The sequence below is a fragment of the Cupressus sempervirens genome, chromosome 6, assembly GCF_028749045.1.
Source record: "Cupressus sempervirens isolate cs-2001-9-10 chromosome 6, ASM2874904v1, whole genome shotgun sequence".
Classification (NCBI taxonomy): Eukaryota; Viridiplantae; Streptophyta; class Pinopsida; order Cupressales; family Cupressaceae; genus Cupressus; species Cupressus sempervirens.
The window spans coordinates 144,404,801-144,419,338 of NC_143123.1; the positions used below are offsets into that span (position 1 = coordinate 144,404,801).

At 37.6% G+C, this 14,538-nt stretch overlaps 2 protein-coding genes across 5 annotated transcripts in view; both read right to left on the reverse strand.

Annotated features, from left to right (window-relative positions):
* The window catches only part of LOC149551636 (Pyridine nucleotide-disulfide oxidoreductase family protein), a 171,235-nt gene that overhangs the window by 65,472 nt on the left and 91,225 nt on the right, over positions 1 to 14,538 (reverse strand). For all 4 annotated transcript variants that reach the window (XR_016352783.1, XM_089787141.1, XM_089787142.1 and 1 more), the window contains exons 7-10: positions 14,395 to 14,468; positions 2,560 to 2,621; positions 1,965 to 2,163; positions 1,513 to 1,576 (exon numbers count right to left, since the gene is read on the reverse strand). Coding sequence is in view for 3 of the 4 variants with exons in the window: in XM_089787141.1 (XP_089643267.1) it covers positions 1,513 to 1,576; positions 1,965 to 2,163; positions 2,560 to 2,621; positions 14,395 to 14,468 (399 nt within the window). In the remaining variant the exon portion in view is untranslated. The remainder of the gene's footprint in view (positions 1 to 1,512; positions 1,577 to 1,964; positions 2,164 to 2,559; positions 2,622 to 14,394; positions 14,469 to 14,538) is intronic.
* Positions 4,918 to 7,713, reverse strand: LOC149551637 (uncharacterized). Its single transcript, XM_089787140.1, has 5 exons — positions 6,535 to 7,713; positions 6,110 to 6,406; positions 5,874 to 5,998; positions 5,503 to 5,779; positions 4,918 to 5,395 (listed from the first exon to the last, which is right to left on the reverse strand). Exons 1-5 carry the CDS (start codon positions 7,672 to 7,674, stop codon positions 5,009 to 5,011), a joined length of 2,226 nt encoding a protein of 741 aa, XP_089643266.1. The 5' UTR covers positions 7,675 to 7,713; the 3' UTR covers positions 4,918 to 5,008.

The following is a 14,538-nucleotide window of genomic DNA, read 5'->3' on the forward strand; positions in this document are numbered from 1 at the left end:
TAAATGAACCTAGTTTTAAAATATAATGGCATGAGCTTGAAGATGGAAGCACGTCCAAAGACTAATGTTCACACGAGATTCAATACTATGCCAAAAGTAGTGAGCAGGCTTCACCAAGTCACCACATATGCTAATGACCCTTCAATGGTGACACATATGGTATGGTTGCAAACCCAACTCCTTCACAATGATTACGCACCCCAAATTAAACTACAAAACGAAATGCAACTTCTGAATTTCTCACGCGGCCAAGAGCAAGTTGCCGATTGATTGTAACTGTCGTCCAATTCTTCAAAACAATAAGTGCGGCTCAGGAAATTATATTGGAAGCAATTATTATTCCTGGACGCAACCTTCAAATGAAACTTGGCCCCTTCTCTACTTCCAAGCTCATCTCCCAGCTTGTAGACACCAGAATGAAAGTAATACGACTTTACTTCTCACTTTCAGTATAGAACCAATAAACAATCTCCAAGAGACAACAAACAACAGTAGGAGAATTTGTCAAATTGCTATACAACAGCAGCAATGCACAGAACCAACCTTCAGAACAGTTATCAGAACTTCAAAAAAAACCCTCACCAGATAATCAAGAGATAAAATATGTAATCAAGATGATCTCTCCTTCTCCAAAAAGTCATATTTATAATACAAAGTTGAGCCACTTAGCTTCACGCTCACACTTTTCACTTAAAGCGACTTTTATAATATAAAGTCATAACACTCAATATTATAAAACACAATGATAATAAAGTGCATCATACATAATCATTAAACCACAATCCTCCAAATAAATATGACTTCCAAAATATTTCATCGAGAGATCAAATAACAAAACTAGACGATCACCCTGCGCACACCCCAAATAGTAACAGTCCGAGAGTGGCTTACTAAAAATAGTAAGTCCAAAAATAGCAATATCCCGACAAAGACCCCCAAATCCAAAACTCAACTCATGAGAGTCGCGATGATGAGCTGACAAAACCACACTTCAGAAACCTGCTAAATTGGGTACATTACAAACCCAGCATTAGGTTGGAACACCCTCAGCTTGTTCTTGTTCTTAGTCATATGAGGAATTTCTGTAGAATGTGGTTGGCTGATCAGAAGTCCAACCAGGGAGGGTCTCAGCAACAGGGTCATGTCATAAAGCATTCAAAAGAGGAGTTAACCTTCTATGCATTCATGGTCAAACGATTAGCAGATTACACCAAGTCTTCTGCAAGGTAGTTAGTGGAATGACCACTAAGGGAGAGTGTTAAAGTAATATTTCTATAACAGTCATTTAGTTGAGACCTTTCCTTTTCACAGTTAGTTCCTTTGCAGAATCTTTCAACCTTTGTTTATGTCTTAGAAACTCTGTATACAAGCTCTATCCAAGGAACTTTCATCTCCTTTGTAATATTGTTGAATATCAGTCCCTTCATTAATCACTTTTTTATTTTATTTTATTTTTAAATTCCAGACTACAACAGCATCTTTGAACAGATATTCAGATTGATGAATACTCACCCACATTTAATTTCTTCAAACTCTCCTGTGCCCATTGCATATTGATGACCAGTTGAATCATCCTCTGTAGATGCATTGCAAAATTCCATTAATTAAAACCTTTTGCAGATAAAAACAGAATTTTGAGAATTTTACAACTAATTAATGTTATAGAAAGTGAAGTCTATGGTTGGAATTCAAAAAGGTCAATATCACTTGGTAGAGCCTTTGCTTCCTGTTTCACATTAGATTGCAAAGTGATAATTCAAAATTGAAAACCTACAAGAATATAAAAATGTAATACTTCAATAATACAACATACACGCATAGACCAAACCCAAAATGATGGTAACGAAAAAATGATTCAAAATAAAATAAATATTGCATTTTAACAAAGACCAATAAACTGAAAATAAATATGATAGCCAACACATTATATATATATATATATATATATATATAATGTTACAAACCTTTCAAAATTGTCTTCTCAAATCTGACCCCCATCACCTTTCTCTGATCAACCGACGGTATAAAAATTTCTGGTTTTCTAAAAAATACAAAGTGAAGATCAAACTCAGAGTTGGCAATTTGGTGGCAAACTGAAGAACCAGCAGCTTTACTAAGCAGCTCATATACACGTTTTTTACTTCTATTTCTTTTCAATTCTTCCTGCACTAAACATAATATTGAAAATTTCAGCAAGAAATGCTAATAATTTGGAACATAGTAAACTTAAAGAGTCAAACAATAGAACTTCCTACATTTGCTATAGGACATCAAAAACATCTATTATTAAAAATTATGAATTGGTAAATTAAGTAGAAATATAGCATGCTACTGAATTCAAAACATTTCTATATAAAGTTAAACATAGCATGTTAACAGATTCGGATCATTTTTACATGGGAATTTATGTCAGATATTGTATGCAATATATTTTACAGGCCAGACAAGCAGTCAGTTGAAAGTGATATAGTTTCTCACAACATATGAAAAAATATTTGTAATATAACTCACTTTTAAGCTAAAGTTATTCATCAGAGCACAAAAGGAAAAATAACTTACCTCGTCCAGTGATGAAGTTACTAAATCTTCCTCCTTTATATGCAGATTCAACCCAGGTATACCTGAGACCAAATTATCATCTACATCATCATATAGAGAAATAATACAATGGAACAACTTCTCCCACAAATAATCAATGAAAAAGTAAAGAGAAATTATCCATTAAGTTCAAACCTGTTAACACATAATACGCAGAAGACAAGCATATAATACAGTATGAATACTCCCAACAACGAAAGGAATAGGCCATGCACATATGCAGGAATAAACCTTAAATTTTGAGGTCACTCAACATTTGAAGTCATTCTATTTAGAATCCTCAAATTCAATCTAGTACCCCTACAAATGCAACTATTTGTGCATAGCATGTTGAAGATACTTTTTAACAGTCACTTTTATGTATATTTATATTCTGATAATTCAAACATTCTGGCTGTACAGGAGGAGACCATATAATACAGTATGAAATTGAGTACTCCCAGGAGGACCAAATAATCAATGAAAACATCAATAGAAATTATCTATAACGGTCAAAACTGTAACACATAATATGCAGGAGACGACCATATGAGACAGTATGAATATTCCCAACAACAAAAGAAACAGGCCATGCAAATATGCAGGAATAAACCTTATGTTTGAGGTCACTCTACATTTGAAGTCATTCTATTTAGAATCCTCAAATTCAATTTAGTAACCCTACAAATGCAAATATTTGTGTATAGCACACTGAAGATTATTTTTAATAGTCACTTTAATGTATAATTAAATTCTGATAATTCAAACATTCTGGCTTTTCAATGTATAGACTATAGAGCTATTGCTTTCAAGATGCTAACAAGTGAAACTTCAACAATAATGTTCAATCTACCCTCCCCCATAGACAATCTCTCATAATTGGTTCAAGTCAGCAAGAAATTGTTAAGTTGCAAGGTACACCATTAAGTTGTCCCACACCAGCACCCCGTTCATCTCAGTCAAGGTTCACCCAAGGATAAAATACAATGTGCCCTCAACACCTTGGGTTCCCTATGGGTACGTAAGCATGACCCTATAGGGAACTTGAGCTGTATGGGACATACGCAAAGTCAAAAAGTGCCCAAAACCAAATTAAAAACATTTATTTACCATTTGCATACAAACCCTAAAATGCCCCTAAAAGCATCATTTCGCCAAACACAAAGAAGATTTTTCTCTCTTCACTCTTTCCTCTCTCATTTTGACATTTTGAAGGGGAGCTAGTTTTTTTCTAAGGTGGTTGATCAAGTGCCAAAGGATGATTGCTAGCTTGCACACAATAGATTTGATCATGCAAGGCATCATGTCCCCTCCTTACCCCAGACACATTCACAAGTTTTTCTATTAGCTCATATGGTCCCTTGTGAGCTATTTAGCCTTGCAGGGGGGTCCAACTTGGGTAGTGCACTTGTGCGCTACCCTTCCTAGTGTGGACCTATTACAAATTAGTCTCTTTGACACCAATCTAAGCTAGCTAACTAGATTGTTTGATTTACCATGGACATCACACATGTGAACTTTGGGAGAGCTTATTCAACATCGATCAACTTTGTGCTTATATATCTCTGTAAATCCTTATTGGAATTCATTGGAAGAGTGCAGTTTCAGAAATGAGATATTCTCCATAGTATACTATCAATCTCAATTCGGTGAAGTCTCGTTGAGACCAAATTGAATTGACAGATTACCAGGCATTGTCAACATTTCATAATTCTTTGTCTTGTGATCTGTAGGTTTTCTTTTATACCAGTGATTACTTCATTGCAGGATCAGCAACTATCTTTGGAGCACCAGCGATATACTTGGAGATAACAAGCAATATACCATCAATATATTTTGATCAGCAACAATCTCTGGAGCAGCAAATAGGAGAAGTTTACTTTGCCACAATATTATCATCAGCAACATACATCTTGAAGAAAGTGACTTGCCACCAGCAACAACATATCATTTGCGACACTTCATATCATTGGTAACAGCAGAGGGATACCAGCATCACAATGGTGTCCTTACACCAGCAATTGTAAAATCCTTAGTTGCCGATTCGTGACATGAATCCAATTCGGGCACGTGAATCGAATCCGTGGATTCGGGATTTATTTTTTTCCCAATTATGATTCGTGGAGGATTCGTGCATATATATATATATATATATATATATATATATATATATATATATATATATATATACTAAAAAAAAGAGAAATATACATAATTCTAAAACTAAATCATTTCATAGTATGAATCTAGTATACTTGATCAATGACATTGATAATTAATCTATTTTCACGATTATAAAGAAAATCAACACATTCACATTGAATTACTGAAAGTGAAAGCTTGTAACATTCAAAATATAGATCATTAAACTTAAAGTTTATAACATGATTTACTCATAAAAGAGTCAAGAGTCAACACTAAAGTTTTTTATTTAATCATCAAATGGATTTTCAAGAAAATCCGCATCAGAGGGGTACTGGTGAGCTGCAAGTGCTGCATCTGTATTAGTAGAGGAACCCAAACCACTAGTAGTAGAGGGGATTGTTAACTCATAATCCTCCTCCTCATCATCCACATCAATCAAAGTGGATCTAGCAAGATCTCGGATGGTCATATCTAAATCAGGAGTCTCGGGTGCTACATCCCAAAGCTTTTCGGGCCCCTTCTTGTACTTAGGATCCTTCCGTGACAACAAGCGCAAATTGTTGTGAATGAACACAAGGTCTTCTGATTTTTTTGGAGCCAACCGGTTGCGTTTGATTGAGTGGATAAAGGAGTAAGTACTCCAATTCCGCTCAGCGGCAGAAGAGCTGGCAACCTAAAGAGAAATTAAAAATTATCAATACAACAATCAAGATAAATAAATTAAATAATAAATTCAAGGAATTGAGAATGTTAACCTTAAGCTTAATTTTACAAACTTACTTGGGATAGGACCTTTATGGCAAGAGGTTGGAGGTACGTGAAGGCTTGCCCATGAAGGTACCACCATTTGATGGCACCCATCCTAGTTTGGTCTGCTATGGCAATAGGGTCGAAATCCTCACCTGAGTTGAAAGCAGCAAATTCACTCCTCACAATTGCCCCAATCTCTGGATCTTGGAATATCTTAGCTAGTGCCCTCTTATACCCATCTGCAACCTCTGCATCTCTAAATGGTGGCACTCTACCTGGAAGGCGAAGTACATCTGCACTATAGTACCTGGGGATAACAAAAGACAATTGAACACTATCAAATATCAATAGCACAAACATTGGATAAAATAAGCACAAACATTTGATAAGAACTACAGTACCTCGGGGATAGAGCATATGCAAGGAGGTGCAAAGGTGTGGTCATCTTGTTCCATCGATGATGAACAATTTTTTCCACCTTCTTGTAAAGGGTGTCCTCAAGATCATTCTCCCTCCTCTGTATGACCTAAGATATGAAATATGAATAATAATTATAATTAGTGAATATGTCAATTTAAACTTTAGAATCTAGATATCTCTCAAATAAAAAATTGTTGTAAAAGAGCGTAAAACTTACCATTTTAATTTTTTCCAGCATACTATCCATGGAATCATAAATATCCCCAAGGCATGGCTCATCACTATCTGCGAAGCTAAGCATTGCCATTATTGGATCGGTGATTTCCAACACATAACTCACAAGACCCCACCAATCCTCATCTAGTATCATTCTTCTCACATTTAAAGCCCTTGCTGTATTGGAATTCTTCCAAATGCCCCATTGGGGGCTAATGACCATATGCTTCAATGCTTCTTTTACCTTCACAAGTCGTCTCAAGACGATTGTGTGAGAGGCAAAGCGGGTTTCAGCAACCTAAGAACATGTTAAACTCAAGTTAGTAAAACATTTAAAAATTAAAACATGTTAATGTAAACAACAACAAAAATTAATAATTGTGGAATCCAATAATATTCAATTATATATTAAATATAAAAATTTACCTTCAATAACTCCAAGTCCGAGAAACTCCTAAAAATTGCTTGTGACATGTGGTGATTTGTCACAAACATTTGAATCTCTTCAGCTTCCTCATATATCCTTTTCACCCAATCTATTTCGGTGCCAATTGCTTTCATCACTAAATTGAGAGAGTGGACGGTGCATGGTGTCCAAAAGATATGATCATATCTAGACTCTACAATTATCCCTGCAGCCTTGCAAACTTTTGCATTGTCCGTGACCACTTGAACAACATTATCAGGACCCACTGACTCTATGGCATCAATGAGAATGCGTGAAATAAATTCTACATCTTTCACTTGCCCTTCACAATCAACTGCCTTCAAGAACATTGCCCCCTTAGGGCATACAGCAATAACATTGATCAATGGACGGTTTCTACAATCTTTCCAACCATCCGAAATAATAGACACACCCGATTGAATCCAAAAATCTCTTATTGGTTGAAGTTGAGCCTCTACATTTTTCCTCTCATCATGTAATATGGTAGTGCGCAACTTCTCATAACCAGGAGGTTTGTAACCATGGGGTGCATCATTTATTGTTTCCACCATCTCCCTAAAATAAGGTGATCTAGCAAAATTAAATGAAACACCATTTGCAATTAAACAACGTCCAATTTTGTGATCAGCAATGTCTCTCTTTTCAATTTGGAATGCCCTATCTAGTGGGCCTCTCTTGCGGGTGAGTGGAGATGGGTCTTCATCTTCATCATTTGTAGTTGGCATAGGCAAAAAAGGATGTGTTCTTGTGTTTGTTTGATCAAATGATGGTGTTGGTATATTTGTTTTTTGGGAAGCACCACGTTTTGCTTTTGCAACTGCTCTATCAGCATCATCTTGCTCTTTTGCTAATGCTGCTATTTGTGCAGCTGGTAATCCCTTCTTATCACTACCTTGACACATGTGAATTCCTTCACCCGCAGGGCCCAAAAAATGTAGTTTCACTCGGGAATAGGAGCTTCTATGTTGTATGTTGCAAAAATTACATTTCCATATGTATGCCCCACCCCCAGGACATTGTGCAACTCTTGTTGTGTGTCTCCATAAAGGAGACCCCTTATCAATTTTGAAGCTTGGTGATGCAGCCCCACCCCCACCCACTGAGCCTTGACTACTCATTGTTCTATTCTTGCAATCTAGAAAAAGTGAAAGAAAACCATGCTTCACACTTGCACAAAAACTTGAAAATTTGGAAAACTAAAAATAAATCAATAATCTATGAAAGAATTCAAGAATATGGTTGAAATGCATACCTTAAACACTTCTTGCAAGGTATTTGAAGCTCCACAACCGATCTCCTTCGAATCCAAGCACTTCACTTCAAACTAGCAAGTATGAGAGAGCAAAATGAGAGAGCAAAATAGAGAGCAAAATAGAGAGCAAATGAACTTGCATTGTGATTTAGAGGGTCGTTTTTAGGGTTTAGGGCCTTTAGGGAAAAAAAAAAACATTAAAAAATGATAATGGGCCCACGTTTTTGCATACTCCTCCTGTCATTGCCGCGGATTCACGCGGATCCGCGCGTGGATCCTCGAGGATCCGGGCAGGATTCGTAATCCTGCCTGTGGATCCGTAAGGATCCGCGGGCCCGGATCCTCGAGGATCCACGCGCGGATCTGGATCCGAATCGGACCCGAGCCCGGATCCGGCCTTTTCCAGGCGAATCTAGTAACTAAGGTAAAATCGTGGCATACATATATCAGAGATCGCAGCATTCATATCAGATCAGAGGTTGTGCCATTCATTTCTGTTGTCGATAAAATCTATATTGTGGCCGATGGGTAGAATAGTATCCGAATGGGCATGTGACGGTTGAGTCACCCCTACGGAAAGGTATATGTACACCATCCAGAATGGATTTTGTAATGATCATGGTAATGAAGCATATCGAATATTGTAGTATCTTCTGCATACATGCGAATAATAAAGGGAATATTTCTATGTTACATGTTCTTGTCTATTGTTTGAATGCATTAATAAACCGTTTACCCTGTACAGTAAACATATGGTGCCATTGCCGAGGATCGAACCCAGGTCACCCGTGTGACAAACGGGAATACTCACCACTATACTACAACCAAGGGGTGTTAGTTGAAGACTTGAAACTGTATTGTACGGCATTTTTGTGTGCATATCAGAAGCAATCGTGCAAGCATTGTCAAGTAGGAGACAGGAAAAAAATTAGTCCGTACAGATGAAGGGGTGTAGAAGGGTCGTATGAGAACCCAAGAGAAGCTAAGCAGCTAAGAAGAAGTAGCCGCAACAGTCGTACCTTTGATAGCCGCACAGATTAGCTCATCGAGTCGGGCAAGTGAGTATCTGAGACGGCGACTACTTCCCCCAATCGCCAGAGGCCCTTCCATCCAGTCTCCCATGAGAGAGGACCTACAATTAGAGGTGATATGGTCGAACAGTGAGGTTGTCGAGATCCCTTCAGTGCCAGAAGTAGGAGATTAGAGTACAACAGCATAGGAGAAAGCAGAAAGGAGGATACGAATTGAGGGTCCTACACCAGTAGCAGAGGAAAAGGATAAGGATATTCATTCGTGCCTCACTGACATCACAGAGAAAAGCAAGCTCCTGACAGAGTTGGTGCTCACAAAGAGACATCGGGTAGAGGCTGGGCAAGAAGCTTGGGAGGCCGCAGAAAAGGCTCAAGAGGAGATGGCCAACCGACTTGCCACCTAGCAGATTGCATGGGAAACAGAGCAAACAGCATTATTAGCACAACTCGAGGAGGTGGCACGAGGAAAGCTGGAGGCAAAACAATAGCTTGCAGCAGCACTACAGGAGAAGGAATCAGCAAAGACAGCACATGACCAGAAAGAAGCTGAATGCCAAGAGGTCACGATGATGCTGAAGGAGGTAGTGGAAGAAAATTCCCAAATCAGAACTGATTTAGAGGTTCGTACGAAACAAGTGTATCAACTGCAACGAAGTCAGTCTACGCATTCAGGGACACATCCTTCAAATTAGTATCTATGCATTAATGTAATTAGTTGTTTTTTTGAGTTTTCTTGTGTTGTCGTCCGGAGATGACTTTTCTTTTGGGGGGGATGATGTTGTCAGTAAAATCTATATTGTGGCCGATGGGTAGAATAGTATCCGAATGGGCGCGTGACGATTGAGTCACCCCTTCGAAAAGGTATATGTACACCATCCAGAATGGATTTTGTACTGATCATGGTAATGAAGCATATCGAATATTGTAGTATCTTCTGCATACACGCGAATAAAAAAGCAAATATTTATGTGTTACATGTTCTTGGCTATTGTTTGAATGGATTAATAAACCGTTTACCCTGTATGGTAAACAATTTCCAATCCATAGATACAATGTAGGCCTTTGGACAGCGAGCATCACAACATATATCCATACACAATGATCGCAAAAAGGTGAACATCAACATGCTCAATGTGAGAGTGTGATATCCCCAACACAAAATAAATAAAATATTAAAACTTGTATGTGGGACCGATCAATTTAGTATATCTCGAGGCCCATTTCTATTTTAATTTATTCGTAGGAGTACGTAGTGTCATGTGTCAGCACTTTGTTTCTCCTACAGAATTTTCCTCCAATAGGGTAAATATGTCTACCGTGTTGGATTGTTGTCAGTACGTGTCTTGAGTTAAATTTATGATACTGCATATTCCAATTGGAGTTTTGCTTTGTACGCCATTTCAGAAGTGAAAGATCTTCTCTATTTGGCCTGTGCAGTTTCGATAGGATTCTAGCCTACCCTATTCTGCTTACTTTGCTTGTATCTGGCAAATTTGGGCACCAACTTTGTTTGTGAATATGTATTTCTATGTTTCAATGACAAATTGCATGTATCTTTGCATTTGGTGTACCTATCTATGTTTGGCAAGTATTTTGTGGATGTTTGGTAGCTTAGTTGATTCATATCTGTTCAGCATCATTGGTCTCACACTAGCCCCCTTTACTTGCCTTGGTGAGTGCATCCATCCATTATGCAAAGTAGCACCTTCCTACTCTCCCCATTACCTACATCGTACGACATACGCCTCCCTTTCAGTTCACCATACAGCATCTAACACAGCCCATACACATCCCTACACCATCGTACGACATTGTCTGCCTCCATACAGCCACACAATTGCTTCATGGACATTGTACAACTGATCGGATGACATCCCCCTTCTGTCTCATCATATGACACACTATTTACTGTACAACCTTGGATTGCCCACTACACGGACTATTCCATCTCCACCATTTGCTAGGATTCCTTGCCACCGTACACCCATACTCAAGTTTTTTCCCTTAACACTTGGAGATTAAGTGTTGGCGACATGATTTCAGTTGGCAATGACAGAGGCATTGTTTGCAAAGTCAAGACAATGATTGATCTTCATTTTCAAGAATATCATGAGGAGTGATGCTTGGAATTATTAGCAAGGTATTTTTTCTGCTACTCAGGATCACAATTGGCAATGAATTTGTTGACATGATCTTTTTTGAGCTTCCTTGGCAACTTATATTTCATAGGAATGATTTCAGCTCTCCCAAAATTTCAGTTTGGGTTTTGAGGATATTCTCTTTACGGGGTTACAGAAGAAAAGAGTGCAGCTTGAGTATGATGGTTTATCGGTTATGATTCAAGTAGTTCGGTGTCAGCATGGTGGTTATGTTCTAAGTTTCATTTGAAACCTTGAGATCACTTTGATTAGCCACCCAACAATTGATAAGAATGTGATAGCCTATGCCAACATTCCGAAATTCACTCCTATAAGTTTTCAATTTTGTCCTTTTGAGGAGCATTTTCCAAAGGAGATGATTGAGTTTATGCAGTGCTTGATTTGCTTTCTTGTTGGAGATTCCCTTTGGTTTAGGCACCTTTCAAGACAGCATCCATAGTAGACGGTGTTGTAGTTTACCTAGGTTGACTGGGACCTTGGGATCATTATTGGTTTAAGTATGGATCAAGCAGTTGATTTTGGATTGCAATGGCATTTCTTGAGAACAAACAACCTCTGGAAAGGGTAGATTGTAATGTCCCCTCTTTAGCACAAATTGTATGAGTTTGCCCTTAGCCTAATTCTCTACGGTCTCATATGCTAACCAAGACATTTAAGAGACTTTGAGGCCGATTGGCCTAGGTAGTTTCAGTTGTAGGTTGATCTGAGTTGTTTGGATGTAATTTTGGCCATTATATTTATACAAGTCATTTGGCCATGGTCAGGACCTTCAATGATGATATGTCAATAATAATATCAACAAAAGAGATTTTATCATTGCTATGATTAATTTTCGTATAAACAAAGTTAATTTTAAAAGTTCAATATAAAAATTTTACTTTATTAATGCAGGACTATAGTTTAGTAAAAGAATGTTTTAAGTCCTTTATTTAACACGTTGATAATTGTGGGAAAATAGAATCACAACAAAATAAAAGGAAAAAAGCAATCACAAGAAATAGAGGAAAAACAAATTCCCCAAAAAAATAGGGAGAGGCAAAAAAATAAATTTGTTTATCCCACATCAGAAGGGTGAATGAGTGAATTCTCTTGAAAATGTTATAAAAGAGATTGAAGAGCTCTTTTTCAGCATGCTTGGTTGAATATTATTATTGCTTCTGTTTTGGTTCTTGAAGGAGTTTGTGCTTCTTCTTGTTGGTTTCTGAGGATGGAAACCCTTACAGGCGACATTTTCCACCTTGTTGAGAGATACAATCTAGAGGATTTGGAGTGGCTTCACTACTCAAGTCACATTGGAGTTTATTGGGAGTAATTATCTCAATCTTCAGCAGTGAGTATTGCAAATCTGATTTATAGTAGCAGTTGTGAGAAGTTTGGGGAGTTTGATAAGTGTGTTCATAGTTGTATTTATTGCTGTTGCTGCATAACAGTTTCAGCTGTAGCATTTTGATGGTGCATTGATTTGAGCTAAGGGTTTCAAACCCTTTGTACTTAATGATTGTAATTGCTCCAGACATTTATATTTGTTTCCAGCACATATCTACATTGAGCTTGTGCTTCTAATCTGATTTAATCTTTTGTGTATATAATTTGCAAAATATTATTTCATTTGAGAATTTGATCAGATTTAGGTGATTAAGTTTAAAGGTTTTCAGCCGATTATTATTGTTATTTATTTGCTATATAAATATGCCCTTCAATTATATTATATCTTCTCCCTTCAAGCGTTTTGAAGAAAGAAAATACATAAACAGGACAGCATAATACAAACTAGTTAGAAAGGGAACACTACAGATACGAGTTATCTGTATATTGTTTTAGATCAACTCCTTGAAGAAATAACATTATTATTACAAGGAGAAACATGAAATTCGTTGTCAGGCTTATTTTATTATAATAATGACATGCTCTCTAGCATATATGTGTAGCAGTGCTCATTTATTGGCCTGGTACCAGAAGGTGTTGAGAGCAGTTATTTAAAGTGTGTCAATCAGTGATACTGCCTTCTGGTGTTTGGGAATCATTTCTTTCTGGTTATTTCTTGTTTTAGCAATGTATCGTGGGATAGAATTTATGGCAAGTATGGGCTGTGGCATGGACCCACTTTGTCATTAAAAGGCTCTCTGAAAATTGTCTAAGAAAGATTTTCAGTTCCTCTTCAAAGAGTTTTCTCAATATTGTGAAGATTATTTTAGATGCAAATAGGTTCTGTGATTACAGCAGCATGAGGTCTATAGGGTCCAATATGTATCACTTCAAGCAAAAGTTGAAAGATGCTGTGGTGAATATGGAGGTTAGGGTTTGTTTGGAAGCAATATCCCTCCACCTTGATAATGGAGTAGGCAAGAAAGATTGGAGACATCAGATATCACTTTCTTGCAATTGCATGGTAGAAAGTGGTGTTAGATTGGCCAAAAGAGATTGATGTGAGACTGATGAATGGAAGGGTTCTGGCTCTGATTGACTATGCACAGGTTCTGTAAGGACAACCAGTTTAGTGATGAAAATTTGGTAGTGTCTCCCTACAAGTGCATCTTAGAAATGGTCAGTAGTTATACACTGCCAGTTTTTGAGGATGAAATCCATGCATACAGCATGCTGAGATGCTGAGAAACATCAAATTTCCTAGTAGAGAGCATGCTCCTGTTCTGGAGGTGCTACCAGTGGAGCTAGTAAATGTGCCTGGTAATGGTGTTTACAGCAGGGCTTGTGAATAGCGGAAGAGAGGGTGCAGGTATGGAGCGCTGAAGGTGACTTACTCTAACACTGGCTTTTGAAGATGTCTTTTTGTGGCACGTTAGTCTTTAGATGTTGCTGCCTTCTTATCTGTTATGGCATACTATTTTACTACATGTCTATGCCTGTAATGTGCTTACACATTGATATCAAATCTTGTAATTTTTCAGAGTTATGTCTGTCTATGGGCAATTAATACAGTTCCAATCTCTTTTATAGTCACTGTCTAGTAAGGCTGGGGACCCAGAATAGATCCCCGTAAGTATTACCTAAAAAACCCTAAATGTACCGAATAAAAAAGCCATATACCCAGGGATCAGGCCTTGCTAAGTGCAAGGCCCATGACATCTAAAAGGGATGAGGCCGGGATCGTGCCCCCGGTGAATTTGGCAGAATGGATACCCCTTAGTCCTTGGTTCTTGACCAAAGAGGCTAGGCGAAGAATGCTGAACCTCCATAAAAACAAAAAGCCATATACAATCAACAGATTCTTTGCATATTCGACATGAACAGCATAATACCGAGACACCAAAATTTGATGTTTACAACTGATAAACATGAGATAAAAAAAGATAATTAAAGAATGAAAACTACATTGTGGGGTCCTGAAACTCTACATTGTAGGTTGATCCTATAAAAGTTAAAAGGAAGAAATCATACCAAGTATTTCCCTTAATTCCTTTGCTGTGCAAGCAGCTTGCACAGGTCCACGCCTTCCAACTAAATACACTTTCCTGGATTCACAAAAAATCTGCAGAAATACTTTAAATTGGAACTATAAGATTAATGTTTGCTACAAAAATA

Bases quoted from the DNA above. Each gene is read 5' to 3' on its own strand.
- LOC149551637 (XM_089787140.1), bottom strand. From the start codon at position 7,674: ATGAGTAGTCAAGGCTCAGTGGGTGGGGGTGGGGCTGCATCACCAAGC. The intron at 6,407-6,534 runs GTAAATTTTTAT...ACATGTTCTTAG, and splicing joins CGGACTTGGAGTTATTGAAG to GTTGCTGAAACCCGCTTTGC. The intron at 5,999-6,109 runs GTAAGTTTTACG...TTCATATCTTAG, and splicing joins TGCTGGAAAAAATTAAAATG to GTCATACAGAGGAGGGAGAA.